This window comes from Ciconia boyciana, chromosome 10 (assembly GCF_034638445.1).
Source record: "Ciconia boyciana chromosome 10, ASM3463844v1, whole genome shotgun sequence".
Taxonomy (NCBI): domain Eukaryota; kingdom Metazoa; phylum Chordata; class Aves; order Ciconiiformes; family Ciconiidae; genus Ciconia; species Ciconia boyciana.
In genome coordinates this window covers 28,276,299-28,296,236 of record NC_132943.1, presented here as the reverse complement: position 1 = coordinate 28,296,236, position 19,938 = coordinate 28,276,299, and the positions used below count along the sequence as shown (strand labels likewise).

General features: G+C 40.6%; 1 protein-coding gene across 1 annotated transcript in view; it reads right to left on the bottom strand.

Moving 5' to 3' along the window:
* The window catches only part of PPP1R1C (protein phosphatase 1 regulatory inhibitor subunit 1C), a 54,573-nt gene that overhangs the window by 20,688 nt on the left and 13,947 nt on the right, over nt 1-19,938 (bottom strand). Inside the window, 2 exon segments of the mRNA XM_072874803.1 lie at nt 9,050-9,110; nt 10,994-11,031. Of these exon segments, the coding sequence (XP_072730904.1) occupies nt 9,050-9,110; nt 10,994-11,031 (99 nt within the window).

The following is a 19,938-nucleotide window of genomic DNA, read 5'->3' as shown; positions in this document are numbered from 1 at the left end:
CCTGCGCAGCTCACAGGAAAATGAATCCCTTTTCAGATCCATATGCTTGCTGCAGTATTTCCTGTGTTTTTCTGGTCACATTCACACACATAATTCATGAGAGTGTTCAGTCCTAGCTGCGGGCCTGAAAGGATGTGGTTGAAATCTTCAGACTGCTCATGTTCTTGTCTCTATGCCAAAGCTCTGGTGGATGGTTTTGGGAACTCTGTGTTCCTGCTAAACTGGGCAATGTCACATCCCAAGGGGTGAAGGAAGGGAGAAATTATGGAGGGGAGGAGAACCACATGGCCTTCTTCAGAAAATTTTTGCTTTTCAATAAATTCAGACTAATAGGCATCCAATTCAAAAAGAAAAAAAAAATCAAATCATAAAAAAATCAGACAACATCCTTACCACAGGAAACCCAACACAGATGGTCCCTGAGTATCAGAAGCAAGTTTTCTCTTAGCCTTATTTTGGTCTAACCGCGGAAATAAGGACCACGTTGTTCAGAGACAGAGATCGCAAAGCTAACATACTACTTGGACATTTACTTGGGTCAGCGTGAAACCTGATGGTAGAAAGCAAAATAACTAGTGTCAAGCTACTGCCTCTGGAAGAGCAGCTTGTGGGCAGGAGCTGCTGTTGAGGAAATGGTTGCATTTTTCAAACCTCCCAGCCCTGCTCCCAGAAGTGAGTGCGGGTGGTGGGAGCTCTGCTGACGGGCTGCGAGCCTGCACCTACTTACACATGCTTGCAAGGGCCAGAACAGTTGATGGAGTCTTAGCTGGAAGGTCGTGGGATGGTTTTGCTGTACCAGTCACTGCTCAATGCACAGTGGTGCCATTCACACTATACAAATTCACTACAAACCTTGGGCTTGCCTGTAGCTTGTCATGCTGTCTTTTGACAGCTTTGACTTTTGGGGGCGGAGATTTTTATAAATGAACTCCAGCTTTGTGGAGAGGAGACATTAATAGACATAGAGGAACCGTAGAAACATGCAGTTAGATACAAATGCAGGGAAGGCTTTTCTTTTAAGGGTAAATTAAATGAGACATGAGCCCACACACTATGGAGGCTTTTTGGAAAAATACTACTTAGAGAGGTACCTCTGTAGTTATACCTGTGTACTTGTCATTACACTGTACCTATCTCTATCTCCAGAGACCCCAATATAAACGGAGCGAGCTCCTGCACTGTCTCCCCACATGCCAGACCCCCCGCAGTGCCGTAGGAGGAGCGTGCTCTCCCCAGTGGGGCTGACTCGTGGCAAGGAGCTAAGGAGGGCTCAGGACCTGACAAATGCACTTTCCTCCGCTGTACTCACCGTCCTGCAGCTCCTGTCCAGGAGATGTCAAACGCTAAACAGGAGCAGCAGTGGGAGTAGGCAGCGCCTGCTCCCATGTAATCTAATCCTTCATTTGGTCACCTTGCTTGGGATAAAATTCAGGATTTTAAATGCTTGAAAAGAAACGAAGGGGCAATTATTATTTATTACAATAGGACTCGCTGGAGTCAGTGTCTGCCATGTGGCTTGATTGTTAACCTCCAGTGTAGATCATACAGCTACAGCCAGGAAATAAAATTTAATGCCCTGCCAAATGACTGGCTTCATAAGAACCTTACATCTTCTCCTACAAAAATATTATCTTTTCTTCAAAAGCTGTTTCAATTCAGAGTACAACACTGCCAAAACCTTTGGAATTTCACTATAAATATGTCTTATGATATAAAGTAACCAGAACAACACATGTTGCCCTTCCTGGGCTTTCTACTTTATATTTTAAAATCAGTACTAAGTCTCCCACATTCTCTTTCTATAATATTTTATGGTGTTATCTCTTAAAAGGTTGACTTTTTAATGTCATCTGTTACTGCTTAGAAGCAATTAATAACACTGTGGTGCTTACACTGCTCTATATTTAGTACAACAATACTTAATAACACTATTTTCAAGTCATAAATGCTGTTTCATGGATGTTTGTAAGATTACCCTTCTATCATAAAAATAAACTCATACCCTTAAAAAGAGGCCAGTTTAGTATTCATTGCATGAAGATTAGAAAGAACTATCAGATATGTGGACTTCATGCTGAACCAAATGAAGTCAGTGGAAATACTCCCCTAGACTTTGGTCTGAGTTGGATCAGGCCCTTAAACCACACGTGGTAATTTAGGGACCGATACTAGTGCTCGGCGCAATCTTTTCTTTTTCACAAGCCAGGTAATAGTGGCAGATGACAAGTTATAACACAAACATCCCAGTTTTGCTGTTGAGCAGATGTCAAGCTTAATCTCCGCTGAACACCTCGGTCTCTCTAACAGTACTGTGGTATTTATTGCAGCCAAGGCCAGAGCCATTTTGAAGCAGAAGCCGCCAGCTGTGTGAAATGAAACCTATTCAAAGCTGCCAACAGTAAGAAATTAAATACAGACTGTGGCAGCATCTGCCAGCTTTTTGGGCAGTAGCAGAACGGTGGCAGCCAACTGAACTTGAGATGGCAGCAATCTAATGTATCCCATTCAACAACCCAGTGATTCACTAATTAATTTAGCTCCATTTTTTTTCTAAATTCTATCTACTGTCATCATACTACTGTACAAGTCTGAGGAAGGAGAGAAGAGGGCAGAGAGAGTGAGAAAAAGAGACCAAGCACTGGAAGGTAGCATCTTGAAAAAGAATGGTATCACAGCCAGGAAATTTGTTCAAGGCCATACTACATGAAGTGGTGTGGTTGCATGAAGGTGCAGTCTGACTAAGATGTGGGTAAGAATGGTATATAAATGAAGAGAAGAACTAGTTTTGAAACCAAAGCTCCACCTTTCTTTTGTGAACTGGTTAGGCAAAAGGAAAAAACATAATGATACAAGATTGCAGCATGATCTTTCTTTTCCCAGTGCTTCAGGAGGTCCTGGCAGCCGTGGGACTTCCACCCATGAAACTAAATGCACTGATGGTGCTTTGTCACATCACAACACATGAACAAACATGAGCAGTGCACACAAACAATGAGGTAGAGCTTTTGCCTTCTGTTACCCAAGAAACAATATATTGAGATAGATCTTCTACCTAAAAGGAATGGATTGAAGAATGGGTGTCACCACGCTGAGGAAAAGATGCTGCTCCAGGAGCACCACAGCTCCGCTAAGGGATTAGAGGAGGACTCAGCCCCAGCCTCAGGGATTGCTTCAGCTACTGGATGGTGCCTGCTTTTACGGAGCAGTCCTAGCCATCCGCCCAGTATTTATCGCAGCCCTTTAGCCCACTAGAAAAGCAAGGAGGTCTGAAATACACATTCAGGACTGAGAGGATAGTTGAAAACCATCTCCTTCTCTTGTTCTGGCCTTGTGGATCATGTGCAGCACAATCACGTTAAAAAAAAATGGTAGGTGCTTTGTCATCATTGGAGAGATTGTGAAAATATAATATCCTGAGCCAAAGTGACTTACCCACATAAGAAAATCTGACTGAGCACCAGCTCAGTCTGTGAATTTTGACAAACCTGAGCTTGATCTTCAGGAAACTGTGTCAGGTATTACACAGATATTAAAACTGTGTAGGCTAATATTAATTTCCTAAAAATTAAATCTAAGCCAGTGTATGAAGCAGAAATCACACAAAGATAAAGTATTTTTCTTTGTAGTATAATATGATGTTTCTTGGTCTTATGCTGATGTGTTTAGTTAACGCTAGAAGCTCTTCACAGAGTGTGCCGTATAAGAGGACAGCCTGTAAAATGATACAAGTTTCTGTAGTCACTGCTTAAGACTTACAAACTTAATTCCTCTGCCACTTGAAGTAAATTCAGCCTGAGATTTTTGTTCTGCAACGATTCTCGTGGGCTCCGAACTCAGTGCTTACCGCACTAACAATAATCCTTTATGTCTCCAGACTCTATCCATGTTCCTTGTTAACCTTCAGTCACAAAGTAATGAGATGCATCAGACATCATCAAGCTGGCCTAAGGGGTTACAAATTTGGATGACGGCCACATACTGTACTAATTGCTTCTAATAAATTACATATTTCAGGAGGGACATCATGATTTTAATCATTTATTCTGCATGTTGTTTCCTTTGGAGAGAAGAACAAGCAGGCGCTAAACAAGCTGAGCATCAGAAATTCATGGCAGAGCTAGAAAGAACTCATTTAATATCAACCATCATTGTAAATACTAGAATTATGCATGTATCAAATCCCCAGGTCTGAACACCTTGGGAACAGCCAGTGAGTCCTGGTTGTTTTAATGAGTCAAACCAAAATGATGTCTTTGAACATTCCTCAGATTTATAACAACTTAGATTTCACCCCTTTTCAGATGTTGTAGCTGGGGCCTAGCTCAAGAAAAAGTCTTTGTTTCTATGCAAAGAAAAATACATTAAGAGGGGAATTTAAAGGATGTATTTCCCAAAAGCCTGAGAGGGAAAACAAGTCAAACATACCTTTCACCTCTGTGGGCACAGACTTTAATTATGATTTGATGGCAGCTAATTGCAAAGGTGGTCCAGTGAACACAGAAAGCTGCAAGAACTTTCTTTAAAGCCTGCTGAAATTAGTAGGATCTTGATGCTGATCTAAATAGCCTCCTGCAGGGTGAACTAGGATGAGCGAAGGTTTCCTATTTCCCTGACCTCTAGCACACCCGCACCAGTGGACTCAATGAAATGCTCAAACCACTTGGGAATGCACTTCCTTCACTGGGGGAGACCTTGATGGTATTTAAATAGCTGCTAGTATTACTAGGAATAGCTGGTAGATAATGCGGAGACTTGGGAGCTCTAGGGAGTGATGCAGGTTTGGGAACAGCTCAGGCTGTCTTCTGTTTGTCTTTGTAAACCTTGTTTCCTGTCACTTCAGTCTGCGTTTCCTTTCAAGGATGAGCTGATATACCGAACAAAATGTGACTATCTGGGTAAAAGGAAACCTGCCTCAGTACAAAGTATGCCTTGGGATGGAAAGTTGCAGTTGTCGCTCTGAGACTCAAATGTGCTCTTTTGATTTTCTAGTAGTAATGAGATGCTAAGGAACCAGCATTACCTGAGATAAGTGCAATCTGCTTCTGTCTTAACAGTCTAAGCTGCCTTCCACTTGGTCCTTCTCTACCTGGGAGGGTTATCATCCCATTTCAGACTTGTCTAGTGAGTGTGAGGGAAAAAGGGTGAGAATCCAGCAAGGCTTCCAGGGGCTCCTCTAACCCACCGACCAGAATAATGAAGGTATCTCTAAGAATGCTATTTGTGGATGGATGAATGGATGGATGAATGGATGGATGTTTGTGCTACACCAGTTGGACTTCTACTTTGTACAGAGGAAAAAGACCAAAGGATTTTTCTTGGTTTTGTCATACAGAATGAGAAGCAGATCAGTAAATAGGAGAAACAGGCCTTACACAATGAGAGTTGACTGGAAAAGATTGCCCTAGGTAAAACTGGTGACTCTTCAAATTGAGAAGCCTTCCTCTGGTTGCTTTTATGGTGTTTTTCATAGGGAGGTTCAAGCCAACCTCCGCACATGAAGAAGAGAAGGTTAAAATGAAAGAAAGTGATGGAGATTCAAGATTAGCATATTAGAGCATTGGAAGTTATAGAAGGATGAGAGAATTTGAAGCTCAGACATAAAAGCCCAAGAGTAACAGAAGAAAAAAGTGACACAAACAGGGGAAATAGAGGTGATGAATCCTCAGTTAAGAATGTTGCTATATCTAGAAAATGATGTGACAAGAGGTAAATCACAACTTACTGAAAATATGATGGATTAATTTGGTGCAATCTACAGTGCATGCTACATAAGAGTGTGGAATTAACAAACACTACTGTAGCAGGGTTAGGAAAAGAAACATTTTTGAAAGCAAAATGGAAAACCTCTTTGACATCGATTAGGTTTGGTAATATAATACTAACAAGAACACTGCACTGAGCTGTTATCTGGTTTGCTGTCTGATTTGCTTTCCAGATTACCACTTAAATCAATAGCTCTCACATTGATTTTTCCAGCACACTGTATTCCAGTAAAAAGAACAATGCTCTGAGATGAGTCAGCTATTTGGTCTGTCTGTAGGGACTCTGGTGCATTTTCGTTTAGGAAAATAAAAGGAGCCAAAGTACACACAAGTATATAGTAATAAGAACCTGCCTGTTGCACCATAACATGACACTGGCTCTGCAGACACATGGGTTTGCTTCAGCTTGCTGCAGCAACTACAGACCTGCCTTGAGCCAGAGCAAGCCATTGTAAGGATGGAAGCAAAATATTTGGGGGCAATGTTAGACAAATAATAATAATACCGTCTTTCAGCTTATGTGACTGAGGGGAAAAATATGCCCACATTTAACTAAGAAGCTGATCTCCATAGAAGATTAACATAAGAATTATATAAGATTAACATAAGAATTATATAAGAATTAATAACATAGAAGATTAACATAAGAATAACATAGATTAACATAAGAAGCTGATCTACCATGACATGCAGAACATCAGCAATACTACATTTTCATTTATTTCAGATATTTTCATGTATTTGCAAATTCCATGTAACATGTACTATAGTCCTGGGACTGTAACTGGTGATCACTATTGTCTGATGCTGCTTCCACTCATTTTAACCATGTTAACAATTTCCAATTTTGTTTGTAATCACATCATGCAGCTTCATTTACTCTTGCCTTCTCTCTTGCTTAGCCATAAATTCATGAAACTAGCAACTCTTCTCTCACACAGTTTTTGTAATTATTTCAAGGAACTTGCAAGAAGTGCAGCAAAAAATGTTTTCAGTTCAAAAAAGAAATAATAATCTTGATTATTATAACTCTTGAGAGCCACTTGGAGATTTGGAGTCAGGCTGAAGTATGACTTTGCCCACGGTTGCTCTTGACCACCTCTCTGCTGCAGGCATAGAGCAAAGCTCGTGCCGTGGCCCCTCGTCTCTCCCACAGCTCTGCGCACGTGGCTGCTGGCTTGGCTTCCAGGCTCTGCACCCGCCTGCGAGCTTGGCTTATTTCTGGGAACTTTGACTTAATAGCAGCTAAAAACTACTAAAATGCCAGAGAAATGTAACAAATAAAAATGTTAGTCCCTCTTTTCCACTGCAAGTTCTGTTTTATGGAGATTTATTATCTCCATCTTTGAATGTAAGGTACTGGATTACAGTCTATCCCATCTTCCGTTAATAACAGCCCTGGAGGATAAGGAGCAGCCAAAGGGGATATGAAGGAGAGAGGCTCAGCATGCAGAATCTCATTCTTTACTGTATATTGAAGACCATATTGTGAATAGACTGAGGGAGAAACAGCCTACAGGAAATAAACATATGCAAAGCTGTGGGAATAGTATGTAATTATGAAGTCTGTTATTCTGAAAATACTGCTGAATATTGCTATCTTCAACTGCTATAAAACTAGAATCATTACAAAAACTCTGTATGTCTCAGTAATGCTTTCATAGCATTGCGTATTTCACATTGCTACGTTTGCCTCCTAATCTCTTAGTCTAAACAAAATAACATTCGTGTTTTCACAACAATGAAGAGGAAGGAATAATGATGGTACATCTGGAGCAATCCAGCCTGTTTACAGGAAGGGTCATCAACTTCCAGGTGTCCACCTGTGTATCTGGGAATACTGTGTACTTTAGGGTGTTAAGGTAACGAGGAAAGGCATTTTGTGCTTTGCTATGTTCTGTTTACAAGATATTGCAGGTTAGTTGTGATCTATCTTGAATCACTTAGTTTCCTACTGTTGCCTGGGAATTAAGTTGATGGAGAAGCAAACTGTGCCAGGTACTTCCCCAGATCTCAGCAGGGTACTAAAGGTAACACTGAGTGGGCTGCAGTCCTTGAGAGGAGATATAAGGGCCTGTTTCACAGAGCACTTCATTTGCACAGTATTTAATTTAGGCTTGTACCACAAAATAGTACAGCAGTGAGATCAAGAGGTAGCAATAGCTAGCTATTGGGTAGCAATAGCTACCCATGCAAAGCCTCTTCCTTCCACAAATTATTATAATTGTAATAATCTTATTTCTAATATTCAGTACGCAAACTTCAGCCCATTTTGACAAACAGATAGCAAGTCTTGTGTGGCATCTGAGTGATGTTTTAACTGTTGCTAAGACAAGTACGAGAGAACTGAAGCTACAGAATGAGATACGTAGAAATGGCTGATGTGGTAAATTACCTAACGACAGCAGCAATATTTCACACAACAAATCAGATACCCTACCTTTTCTGCCAGGTAATAAATTGTGTTAAGCAGAAGGAATGGAAATTGAGGGTATTCGTTATCTATCAAGAGATACCTGGCAGGATAGCCTTTGGTCTGCAGTCTGAAAATGATCCTGCACTGACAAGTGCCAGGCTGAAGTACTGGTGAATCACTATAGATCTTGCTTTACTGCAAGCATGGTCAAGCCAAACTCTGTTCAGAGTCATTTGAGAAACAAGGCCTAAATGTAGCTGTTCTGATCCCAGCTAGTATTCCTTCTGCTTTTATGTTCACTCCTGAAAAGCGTGTAAGCCCTTTAAACATTTACCGAGATGTCTCATTTCCCCTTGTCCTCACAAGAAAGGCTTCACACTTCCTATGATCAGATACCCAGCCCACAACTTTGGCTATTCTCCTTTCCACAGCTGCCTGGAAAGGGATGCAGAACATACGGGAGTGTTTTAAATAAGAAACAGAGAGCTGTATGGAGCCAGCACTGCTAAAATGTATGTATTCTAGGCGTTCTCTGCAATGTTTGGGATGGGATTATCTGTTATTGCAAACTAATAAAAGTATCGAGGCTTTGCAAAAAAAGAAGCTTTAAAAAAAAAAAAAAAATTGCCACTGCTGCACGATTCTGTGGTGAGGATAACTAGATGGTCAGTATCAGGCAGATGGTCAGTGCCAGATAGTCACTTCGAAGTGTGAACGCAGGGATGGCTAAGCACGAACCTTTCACAGCTGTGCTGCTCATGGGCAGAGAGCCATTGCTCACGCCCCAGTGTTTCCTCTGCAAGAGAAGGCACAAAGCCACGGCGCAAGGGGACCGTGCCCTGCCAGGGCAGAGACAGTACCTGCACAGTACCTTTGAGGGCAGGCGGGGTGAAGACGCTCTGCTTCCTTTGCTTGGGAGAGGCACTCTGAGACTGGGGAGGGACAAAACACAGAGAGAGGCAGTCAGAGACGGGCACGGGGAGAGCTTTCTGTTCGTGACAGCCCCGGGTCTTGCCCCACAGCTGCGTTCAGAGGGTGCACACACCAATCTGAGAAGTTTCTAAGAAAATTATATTGTGTAAATCTGATGCCAGCTCCCGGGCTTTCATGAACACAGGGAAAACTAAGATTAGGTAGAAAAAATATGTTTAATGGACAACCTTTATGGCTCCCAGGCAAAACAGAACCAATACTACTGAAAATCACCCTTCACTCTAAAAAAATATTGTTAAGCATAAAATTAAGATAGCCTGTGCTTTTAACAGTCTCTGTAACTGATCCTCCTAAGGCAAATAAATGTTTGCATATATTAAAATAGTTGCAAGATTTACATCAACCAATATTCCATTAAATACAGTGTAATGAATGATTATATGTATAGGTAAGGTAGTATTAAAATTATTAATATATACATTTTTACATAAATAAATGGAAGATCTCTCCCCCTGCACTTTTTCAATGTGTTCTATTACTCCTAAAAATAATGATTTCAGCAACCAATCACTCAGCCTTTAACTGGGCCTGATTTAAATGATATATTTAGACACAATTACACTTTTTATGGCCCCAAAATCACATCTATGCACAAAAGATAAATTATTCCAAAATAACGGTAGCAAAATTACACACAGAGTAATAGTAGTATAATTATACCAATGTATAGTTAGCAAAAACTACCTGGGATACATTCCAGTGCTAAAGTAGAGCAGCTTTTGCAAAATGAAAGCAGTTAAATTGGTGTCCATATTATACCAACATGAAATATGTCCATATACAAAGGATAATAAAACTACATAATGTCACATACATAGCTAGCTTTTGAAGACATAAGCACCATATCACAATCCTAAGAAAAAGGTGAAAAAAAAGCTGTGTGTAGGCAAGCTTTATTTTTTCTCATCTAATTAATTTCTAGTTGTATTTGGTCATAACGATGTTGCCTTTTCCCAAATATTTGCTAAAAATGCTTCTTTCTCTGGGTACTTTGGTATATAGTCTGTGAATTTCAATCAGACCTATTTCTTCAAGGAACATTTGAGACAGCTCTTAAGAAAACCAGTTTCTCACAAGTATGGCCAATCCTATTACCTTACTTTATCACAATGGATGGAATGATAACATTTATAAATAAAATATTGTCTTCTTTTGAAAGAGAAAGCTATTTATAAACACTGTGGGATAGGTTGTTGATCCTCGCCCCAGTAGATCTTTATAAGTCTGTATTTGAGTCCAAATTTGAACCAATCAATACCTCCTACTGCTATTTAAAGCACTGCCTGCTTCTCTGAGCAATGGGTGAAGGAGAAAGAGATCAGGGAATTGCAGGAGCTACGCAAGGGGAGGTTGGAAAATGAGATTGGAGGAGCCGACTTTTAACTCTTGCGCAAACAACATCAATGTGCTGCCTGCTGTGGGCTTGGCAAATGATGGGAAGAGGAGAGAGGAGTTTGCAATGCTTTTGTAGGCCAGCAGTGACCTGCAGACCCAAAGCAATGCTGGATGAAGTGACCTGGCAGGGTCACCTTGGGCCAGGTTTGCTATGATTTGCCAGGGCATGGCAGCAAGGCAGAGGGGAAACTTGCCTTTCCCAGTTCCCTGCTACAGGGAGAAGGGAGAGCCAGCAGAGCTGAGATGCCACTCAGCTTTACACAGCCCTGGTTTGAAAGCGATGGTTCTTAAAAGGCTGTGTTACTGAAGATGGCATGACAATGTAAATAAAAACATTAACCAGTACGAATCAGTGAGTTTCAAAGGGGGTTTAACAATAGACCTATTTTAACAATAAATATGTTTTAAAAAAAAAGATTTCACTTACCTCTGCCTGTGAGATGTTTGTTCTCTTCTCATCTTTTTCTAGAGGAGGAAAAGATATGGAAAGAGAAAAGTTAGTACAAAAGTGTTTCTCTTTCCTAACCCTTGTGACTCTGCTTTGAACCCTGAACCTGAACAGCACTATTGTAAATACAAAACTACCCTTCTGATTTACAGCTTTTCTTTCTCTTTTGTGTGTCTCAGAAAACCAGAGGCCCTGATTAGCATTTAGACATAAGCACTACGTCTAAGGCACTTAACTCCCACTTTTTGTCTGTGGACTAACAGCAAGCGATGGAGTGCCTTTAGCAGCAGGTCCTTTGGCCAGGCTCACAGAAGGGCTCTGCGCTCGCCGGTGGCTGTCGGGATATGTGGCTGCTCTGCCCAGGGGCTGTGCTTTCTTCTATGGTCAGAAAAAGCTTGGTTGCCAAATGGCGTGCCGCAAACTCACAAAGGGCTCTACTGGACTCAAATAATAATAAGAACCTCACCTCACTTAAGTTGTTAATATACCAATACCGGTACTGAAGAGCACCTAACAGTAATATGCAATATTAGCAAACCAAAGCTGAACAAAGACTAATCTTTCACCCTAAAAGTTTCATGAAATTACTGGACTGAAATTTTTCCTGGAACTGTTTACTTTTGTTGCCTTAATTTGCTTTGGACTATAGGCATGGCAGAAATGGTCAACACTAGAGATTTCTAATGAAAATAAATGTCTCTCAGAACCTGTCTGAACAACTAAGTAAAATTGTATGAAGCAGAGGAGGGTCAGGGACCTTCCTAACCATTGCACTTAACCAGTTTTTGCACGAGATTAAATTATTTTTCTACTGTTGTCTTGATGTGGTTAATGGCCAGAAAGTGTCTGTCTTCTGATGACAATTTCCCAAATATTTGATGAAGAACATGTAGGATCTTTGATGCACAGTAGTTTGGATCTCTAAAATAAAATGCCATTAAAACCAGAGACATCAATCTCTCACTGTACCAACGCCCCTTCTAAAATTTTCCACTTGCAGATATCACTGTGCAGTTTCCACTGAGGTGTGGCAGATCTGTAAATGTAGGTCTGAGGGAAGAATTAGGTCTAGGCAATATCACTTTATCTAACCTATTCCCTAGATATTGGCTGCTTGTGGTGTGCTGTGTGTGAGGGGACAAGCCAGCCCAGGCAGATGGACTGCATTTTCTATTCTATTCTTTGTCATTGTATCTGTGCATCTAGCAAACATTAATTGACTTACTGGATTTTTTCAATGTATACATTTCCCATTACCTTTACATGAAAGACATTCAAATGACTTATACTCAAGGCTGAAAAGTGTAGTTGAAAAACAGTGCTGATTACTAAAGCATGGTCCCACAGATACAGAATTAGACAGGACAATCAGGAGGCCAGTTCCTGCCATTGACATTTCTATGAACTTTGGTAAGGTGACTAATCTCTTCCTTGACTTCCCTACCTGTAAATAAGTCTAGCAGTGCCTATTTAAGTATAGCAGTGTCTGTTTGCCTTTGTAAAGGTATGAAGTTAGGCTGGCTAAATGGGTGATTATTTATGTGCTTGTAATCTTTCTTATTAGTTGTATACCAAACAGACAGGGATTTCAATGATTCAACATGGGATTTTTTTTTAGCTCAGGATCCTGGATCTAGTTTGGAGGCTGAAATTGGAATAAATCAGGAACTTTCAGCAGAGAACAATGAAAAGTAAGTTATGTCCCATTCCTTCCTGAAACTCTAAATTTGCCCAGATTAAAAACATGTTTTGTAAACCCAAGCTGAGGCTTGCATAAGGAGGAAAAACTGCAATCAGCAGCTTTGTCAGGTTTCAGGTCTTGTTCCTAAGGATGTGCACAACTCTAAACCTTTGGGCTTGCACATTTAGTGTTCTTAGTGGGGTGACATTAAACCCACCAGAACTGGAAAGTTTCCAGCCTTCCCTTTCACCGAGCAGCCCTTACATGACAGGCAACTTTGGGAACAATAACTGGTCCTGTATGGAGTTAGAGAAATCATTCATATCCACTGGGCAAATAGTGCCAGTGAATAGCATCAGACAATGTGGAAATTTAATAATGATTTACAAAATCACACAAACGGTTTTTCAAATCCAGTAAACAGAGATCAGAAATGAACCCAAAGGAGCAAAAGAGACAAACTTGAGGCAACAGACATAAAGTGTTTCAAGTGAGTTGTGAAATGAAGGGAAAGGTAGTGCTGGTTGGAGATGCAGTTTGGTCAATGGTATATTTTGACATGCATTTATTTTTGAGGCCAGAAAGACCATTGCATGCTTATTTTTGACAGGCATTTTGATGAATAAGGCTCAATGGAGAGTATAGATTTTTAAGGACAGGTGACAAGGAATGGGAACGAGGGAAGCTGAGATCCCCGCGTGCCATAGACTGAGGCAGAGAGTAGAGAATAAACAAAAACTCTTTCTGTAGAGGAGGAGGAAAAGATGAAAGGCAAAGGGGACACGGAAGGAAGATAGAAGTGCTTGTATGTAGCTGAGGTAATAACAAGAGACAGGGACAGTGGGGTTGTAGTTGAAGTAAAAGGGGAAATTTAGTGGTGACAGAGAGCAGAGCTGGAGTGCAGTGTGGGCTGGAGCTCAGTCAAGAGCTCTCTGCCTGGGGCAATACTTAGAGCCATCTTAGTCTAACTGAAGGATTACATTAATAATTGTGTGAACATTCTTTCTTGGGCAAATAGTGTTTCTCCAGTGTGACTCACAATGCTTTGAAAGCAGTCTAAATAAATGAAAGCATAGTCTTATAACAGTCTTACTAAGAAAGTGTCCTTATGAGAGTCAATGCATGTAAGAATCAATGCTCTCACTCCAACAGGTCAGTTCTGGCATCAAGAGATTCCATGTAAAAAAATCTCTGTGACAACAGAATTTACAATGAGAATGGAAGGTACAAGAAAGAACATCAGTTAGCTACTACAACTCAGCCATATCCACCTACGGAAGTCAAACAAGCCACACATTTCCCACCCTTAAATCCCTCTCAAATCCATTGACAATTACAAGCTGAATTTCTTTACTGAACTCTTTGTGCATAAATTCTTCTTGAGAGGGGTCAGGAAATAATCGGAAACTAAATCACAAATATCAGACTGTGATATCACTTGATTCACAGGAGAGAATGAAATCCCTGGTTTCTCAGCATCCTTTAGTTCCCACTGACTACTGTGCAGTCAGGATTCTGCTCACAAAAAAATCAGTTATACAGAATGAGAAATTTCCTTATCATGTTTATAACTAGGCAATTATATCACAGAGAATGTGAATTCAAATGATCAGCTATTTCTCTCTCTCATGAAAAAAACCCCAAGCTCTCAGTAGATAACTTCTCCCTACAGGTTTGCTCTCTTTTTGGGGCCAGGAGGGAAGGAGACTTTTTAATGATGCTCCATTTTCCTCCCTCACAGACTGTAACATTGCTCACAGAACACAATACAGCAGTATTATATTCCAAATCTCAACATATGGCTTTTTTCCAGTTTAACTTATTCTTGGCTGCTCTAATTAGCTAACAGGGATCTAATTACTGGAGTTATTTCTTGACAGTTTTTGTGATTTTATTTTAAAGTGGTATAATAGAAATCATATGAAGAGCTGACAACAGATTGGTACATACCCAAGTTACTGGAAAGTCGAGGTACGTAAGAACAAGATTGGAGCTTTGTTTAGAGGTTTTTTACACCTGTGCTGAGGAAAAGCAGTTGAGGACTTTCCCCTGCGCTGGGTGAATAATGTCTGAGGCTAGTGTGACCCTTACCTCATGTAGACTGGAGTAGCACCTGGCAAAATAAACAGGGTTTCAGGCTTTAGTCAATGTCCTCAGGAAGAGAAATGGTCCATGTTCATCAAGGAAAGGTTCAGTCTAAAGGATATTTCCATCAGTCCAGATATGTACACGGACTTTCTGAAATGAAGCCTTATTTCTTTAAGGAGTGACACTTCTGAAAGTCCATCTACCTGCACAGAATCCTTTTCAGCATTAGAGCTCTAAGCTTTAGCCTTTACCCAGGGCAGAATCTCACCCACTCATGGGGAAACCTGCAAGATTTGGCCCAGCTATACTGCTGAAATATGGAGGAAGAAACACCAAGGGATTTGTCTCCCACATGCTCTGGTTAGCATAACTCTTTTGAATGTTTGTTAGCACGGCCACCCAGCCAAGCTGACACAATAAGCTGAGCTACCCCAAAGGTGTCATTGTATGAGGTCAGAAATGAACCGAGTGGAAGGAGGCTGGTTATAGCCAGGATGGCAACCGCTTGAGGTTGCTGATCACTTTTCCTGTGAATCTCCACTGTTGTGCAAATGGCATGACCATGCTGGGAGAAGCCTTATGGTCATTTTAGAGTAAGATCAAAATTCATCTGCCTCTCTTCTCCCACTGGATAATGTTAATGCACTTGGAGCAGCTATGCAGGGCAAGAGGTGAACTATTTTAAAAGGCTTGGCCTCTGATATCACCCATGGGCTCTGCAGTGGAGTCATCCAGCAAAGGCTTATCTCATCCAGCTAAGTACCCTGCTTTCTTTCCCTTTAGCAAGAGCAAATAAAAGCCTTTTCTGTAGGGTTTCAGTCAGGCACTGGAGGAACAGAACAGGTCAGAGAGGCTGGCTTTTACACAAAGGAAACTCAGTAAGAGGCTGGTATCATTGGTGGAGGAAGCTTCATGTAGGGAGTTTGGAATTTTCCTTGGGAAAACAAAGCTAAGAAGTTTCAGATAAAAATCACAGGGGATTTATATGGCTTTGGATTTGATTAGTTTTTGTCATAGTGTCTACATTTTCCGTTAAAAACAATAATTGGTCAGATAGTGGAAATAGCCCATGAGCGACATGCCGCTAACAGGTTTTAGTTAAAGAATTATTTAAACAAAAATGGTTGAATCTGAAAGAAATGAGCCTGAAGAGAGACTTTAAGGACACAATGTCACGGTCAGTCTGGAGCCTTCTTATAGTCCTGCCCCCACCCCTGTATAAACAGTGCCATTGGAGAGAGCAAAGTAGATGAACAGAAGCACAGATCCAGCCTTTCACATGCAAACTTTAGTGCAGGACACCCCAAGCTAGAGACAGAAATCAGATGATGCTACTGCTATGAAATAGTTCAGTCTGTTTAATTTTATTTCATTAGTTTTGATGAAATGTCTCCATGGCCAAACAGTACTATGTCCATGAGCAAAGCTTTCTCTCTCAAAAAAATGTGAAAGAAATGAACCGGTTGCTGACTTCTGGTCAATATGATCAATGACAACATACAGTTGGAAAAGAAAAACAATTTTCCTGACTCTGGCTCCACTTAGCCGTCTCCTGTGATGAAGAGGAGGGTGGCTCTCTGCTCCTGCTGTGGGATTGGGGGGTGCTTGTCTGCTTGGGCAGTGGGCGGCAGAGCTCTGCTCCCAGTCTTGCTGCGTGCCAATTGTGCAACAAGGCAGATCACCTGTTTCAAAACCTTACATTTTAATGTATGGCTCACACAATTTTAGGAACTAAGAAAAGAAATGGATCATTTTCCAAATAATTCTTCATTCTCCTGCTGCTTAGTGGCAGGCAAACCTGAGATTTTCTGAAAATTTGGCTTCAGTCATTTCACATTTTGATTTCTTCATCAGGAAAATAAGGAAATTTTTAAATCTGCCAGCTTGCCTCACTGGTGTTTGACCACCACCCATTTGTATTTGTCATTGGTATTTGTAAAACAAGCTCATTGAAATCTGATTCAGAAACTGACTGGCATAATGCTGTTTTGGTTTTTTTTGCTATCAAAACTGCTTTTCCTTTCCTCCAGAAGACAAAGTAAGATCAAAAAGTATTTCATGCTCTGCTTTTGCCAGAGTTCTAACTACACACTGCCAGATCAGCTAGCATCTCATGGCTTTTTGCTAAACCACTGAGGTAAGAAATGGAAGAAAATCCAAAAAGGCAAACATGGAAAATGCTTATGTAGTTAATTGTTTGACTTCTGCTTGTGGTTTTTATTTACCTGTATCTATCAATGAAAACTTGACTACAGGTATAGATGTAATTACATTTAATTACAAAAAAATGTCCTGGTAAGCCCTCCTGGCATAAGTATATATTTCTGAAAATCTTCACATTGCAAAAGCACCTCTTTAAACTCCAGTATCCCAGCCGCTGCGGTAAACATAGCTGGAGGGTCTGCTCCCCTCCTCAGTCAAGTGCTGACAAGAGAGTGTGTGCATTGCAGTTCTGCTGCATCTCACACGCTAATCGGCATCTAAATTACTGCCTGGCCCTTTAGGGACCACTAATAACAAGATTTGTATAGGAAATACTAATAAAAACATAGGGGAGAGAGGAATTTGCTATATACACAAGCATTTGCATGCTTATTCTATCAGGTGTTTGCAGTTAAGGTACGTAGCGTGGCAAAGGTCCTGCATTACCCTGAGAGCACTGTCATCAGGAGACCTCTCGTCACTCTGGCTCACAGGTGATCGTATGGTAGCTTTTCCCAACTAGCTCCTGACTGTAACCAGCCCTTTGTAGTTCACTAAAATGCCACAGGCCAGATGAATCAGCTGTTTGGACATTTAAAATTTTCTTTCCAGGTAAATTAGCCCATTGATATTTACATAGCTCTGTATTTCCCACCTTCAATATTCAAGTAGTCATTACTAGTACTGAAAGTAGGGGCAGCAATCTCCTTTGTTAGACAAAATCCTTCCTAATGGTGCTCAAAGTCAACCTCTAAATGAAAAGAACGATCATCCTTTTCCTCCCAACACACACAACATCATCTGATCCAAACAGCATCTATATCTCTGAACATCACACAGACGGTATCCAAGGACCCACTTTCAACTGTACAGCCATAAGAATATGAAATAAAACTGCCTTTCATAAATTACACAGGTCAAAATTTCTTTAAAACCTGCATTCTGAGATCATAATCTGGTTTGGAAGAAATTGGAGGCATTGCAAACCTCAAATGTGAATCTAAATGTATTTGTTTACACCACACGAATCTCAGAAGGGAATTATAGTGCCTGATTCACCACCTTGTTATTCCAGTTTCATGCTAGACTCACAGAAATCAGTCTAGTTTCACTGGCATTAAACTAGAATATAACAGGGACAAATCAGGTCTGCAGCCTTACCACAGAGCAGTCATGAATTATTACAACAAGCACTAAAAATCATCCCTCTCAAGCATTTTGTTTTCAACTTCTCATTCTCCCTCCCTACGATACCTGTTAAATATAAATATAAAACAAATTCTAAATAAGTCCCATAAATCAAGTATAGCTTCTCAAAATATAAATTGGAAGAGAAATCAAATTTAATTCTTTATTTTATCCCTTCTAATTAATAAGGACTGAATTGTGCTGTCTGCCTTCTTGGAGTTACACTTCTGCCTGACTCTGTGGTCTTCTGGCTCTGTAAGGCTCTTTCTGATACTGTCCTGGCTTTGAATGACAGAACACAAAACAGGCTTCGTGGAAAAACCTGTCATGAAAAAATCCTTCCATGCAGAAGTTCCTTTTCCTCATAGCACAAGAGTCGCTGTTCTGTAGCTGTGCTCCATGAAAGGGTCAGGTGAGCGAGGAGCGTTGAGCAGACCTTCCTGACATGAAGTCCCTCATCCATCATATAGGGACAATTACAGACTTGGCAGGTCTTCCCAGAGAAAGTAATCAACCTGGGGAGAAGCATGCTTGAAATAAACATTCTGTTTGGATAACTAATGTAAAGATTGACTTTAAATCACAATATAAACAATGTTAGGCTTAAAGTCGCTTTCTTCAAGTTGCTTTCTAAGCAGCACGAACTCTTCTTTGCTGAAGGAAACTGAGATGGCTTTCAAAGAACAACTGACTAAATAAGAGGAACCAGGAGCAGGTAAGTAAAAGTCTTTCTTTTTTTTCTTTCGATCTCTCAGATGAGACGTTTTCTGGACTCAATATAAATCTCTTACTACATTACCAGGAATGACTCTGCGATAAACTTTTCATATAATTTGCAGCTGCCCAGTGTGGACTCACGGCATCAGAGCCGGGAGGAACCTCTGGCAAGACCACAGGGTGTCACTGTGTGCAGAAGCTCAGGTCAGGGTCTGCTTCTTACATTGCTTCAGAGCTCCCTCAAATTAGCTCGTTCCAAAAGAATACTATTTAGTTAACAGCAAAGTACTGCTTTCCCTTTCCAGCACAACGAAGTTAAGCTTAATCACAAATCTGCGCTGCCTGTTACACTCCGACCCTCTGCAAAGAGTTCTGTCAGTGCCCGGCTCAGCGGGGTTGCTGAGTGGTGCTCCAGACAAAATGAGTCCAGCACAGGAGTTCGACACATGTGGAGGGCTGCTCAGTGCAAATACTGTGGCAAATCTACGGTCTGCATCAGCAAAACAAATCAGGCAAAACAGAATTTTTGAGGGAAGTGAGAGACAGAAAATCATTTTACCGCTGACTTTATTAGGCCATAAGGAACAAGAAGTTTTGCCATTGACTTAAAAGTCAAGATTTGATCCTAGATACATAGCATGAGTTTGGTAAAAAAAATGAAAGAAGAGAAAAAAGGCAAACTACTTTCTCATTTAATTAACTAGTTCTAGAGTTAGTGCAACTGGGAAAGAAGTTTAGCCATACGTAAACTGTCGTCTTAGTCAGAACTCTTATTCATTATCTAAACTAAGTAATGACAGTCACATTAATATTCACTGCACCTTTGAAAACCCGGGTTAATTCATTCAACTAAGTAAAAATAAGTGAGACAAACTGAAGAAAACTGCTGTGATTGGGGATGTGAAATTTAAAAACCTTGGCCTATTGGGAAGGTTGATGGTAAACTTAAGTCTCAAAAATGTGCAAAGTAAGACTTAAAAGATACATGATGACATACATATGACTCTCTTTTATTTATTTAGGATGATTCAAATCTCTCTTTTAGATT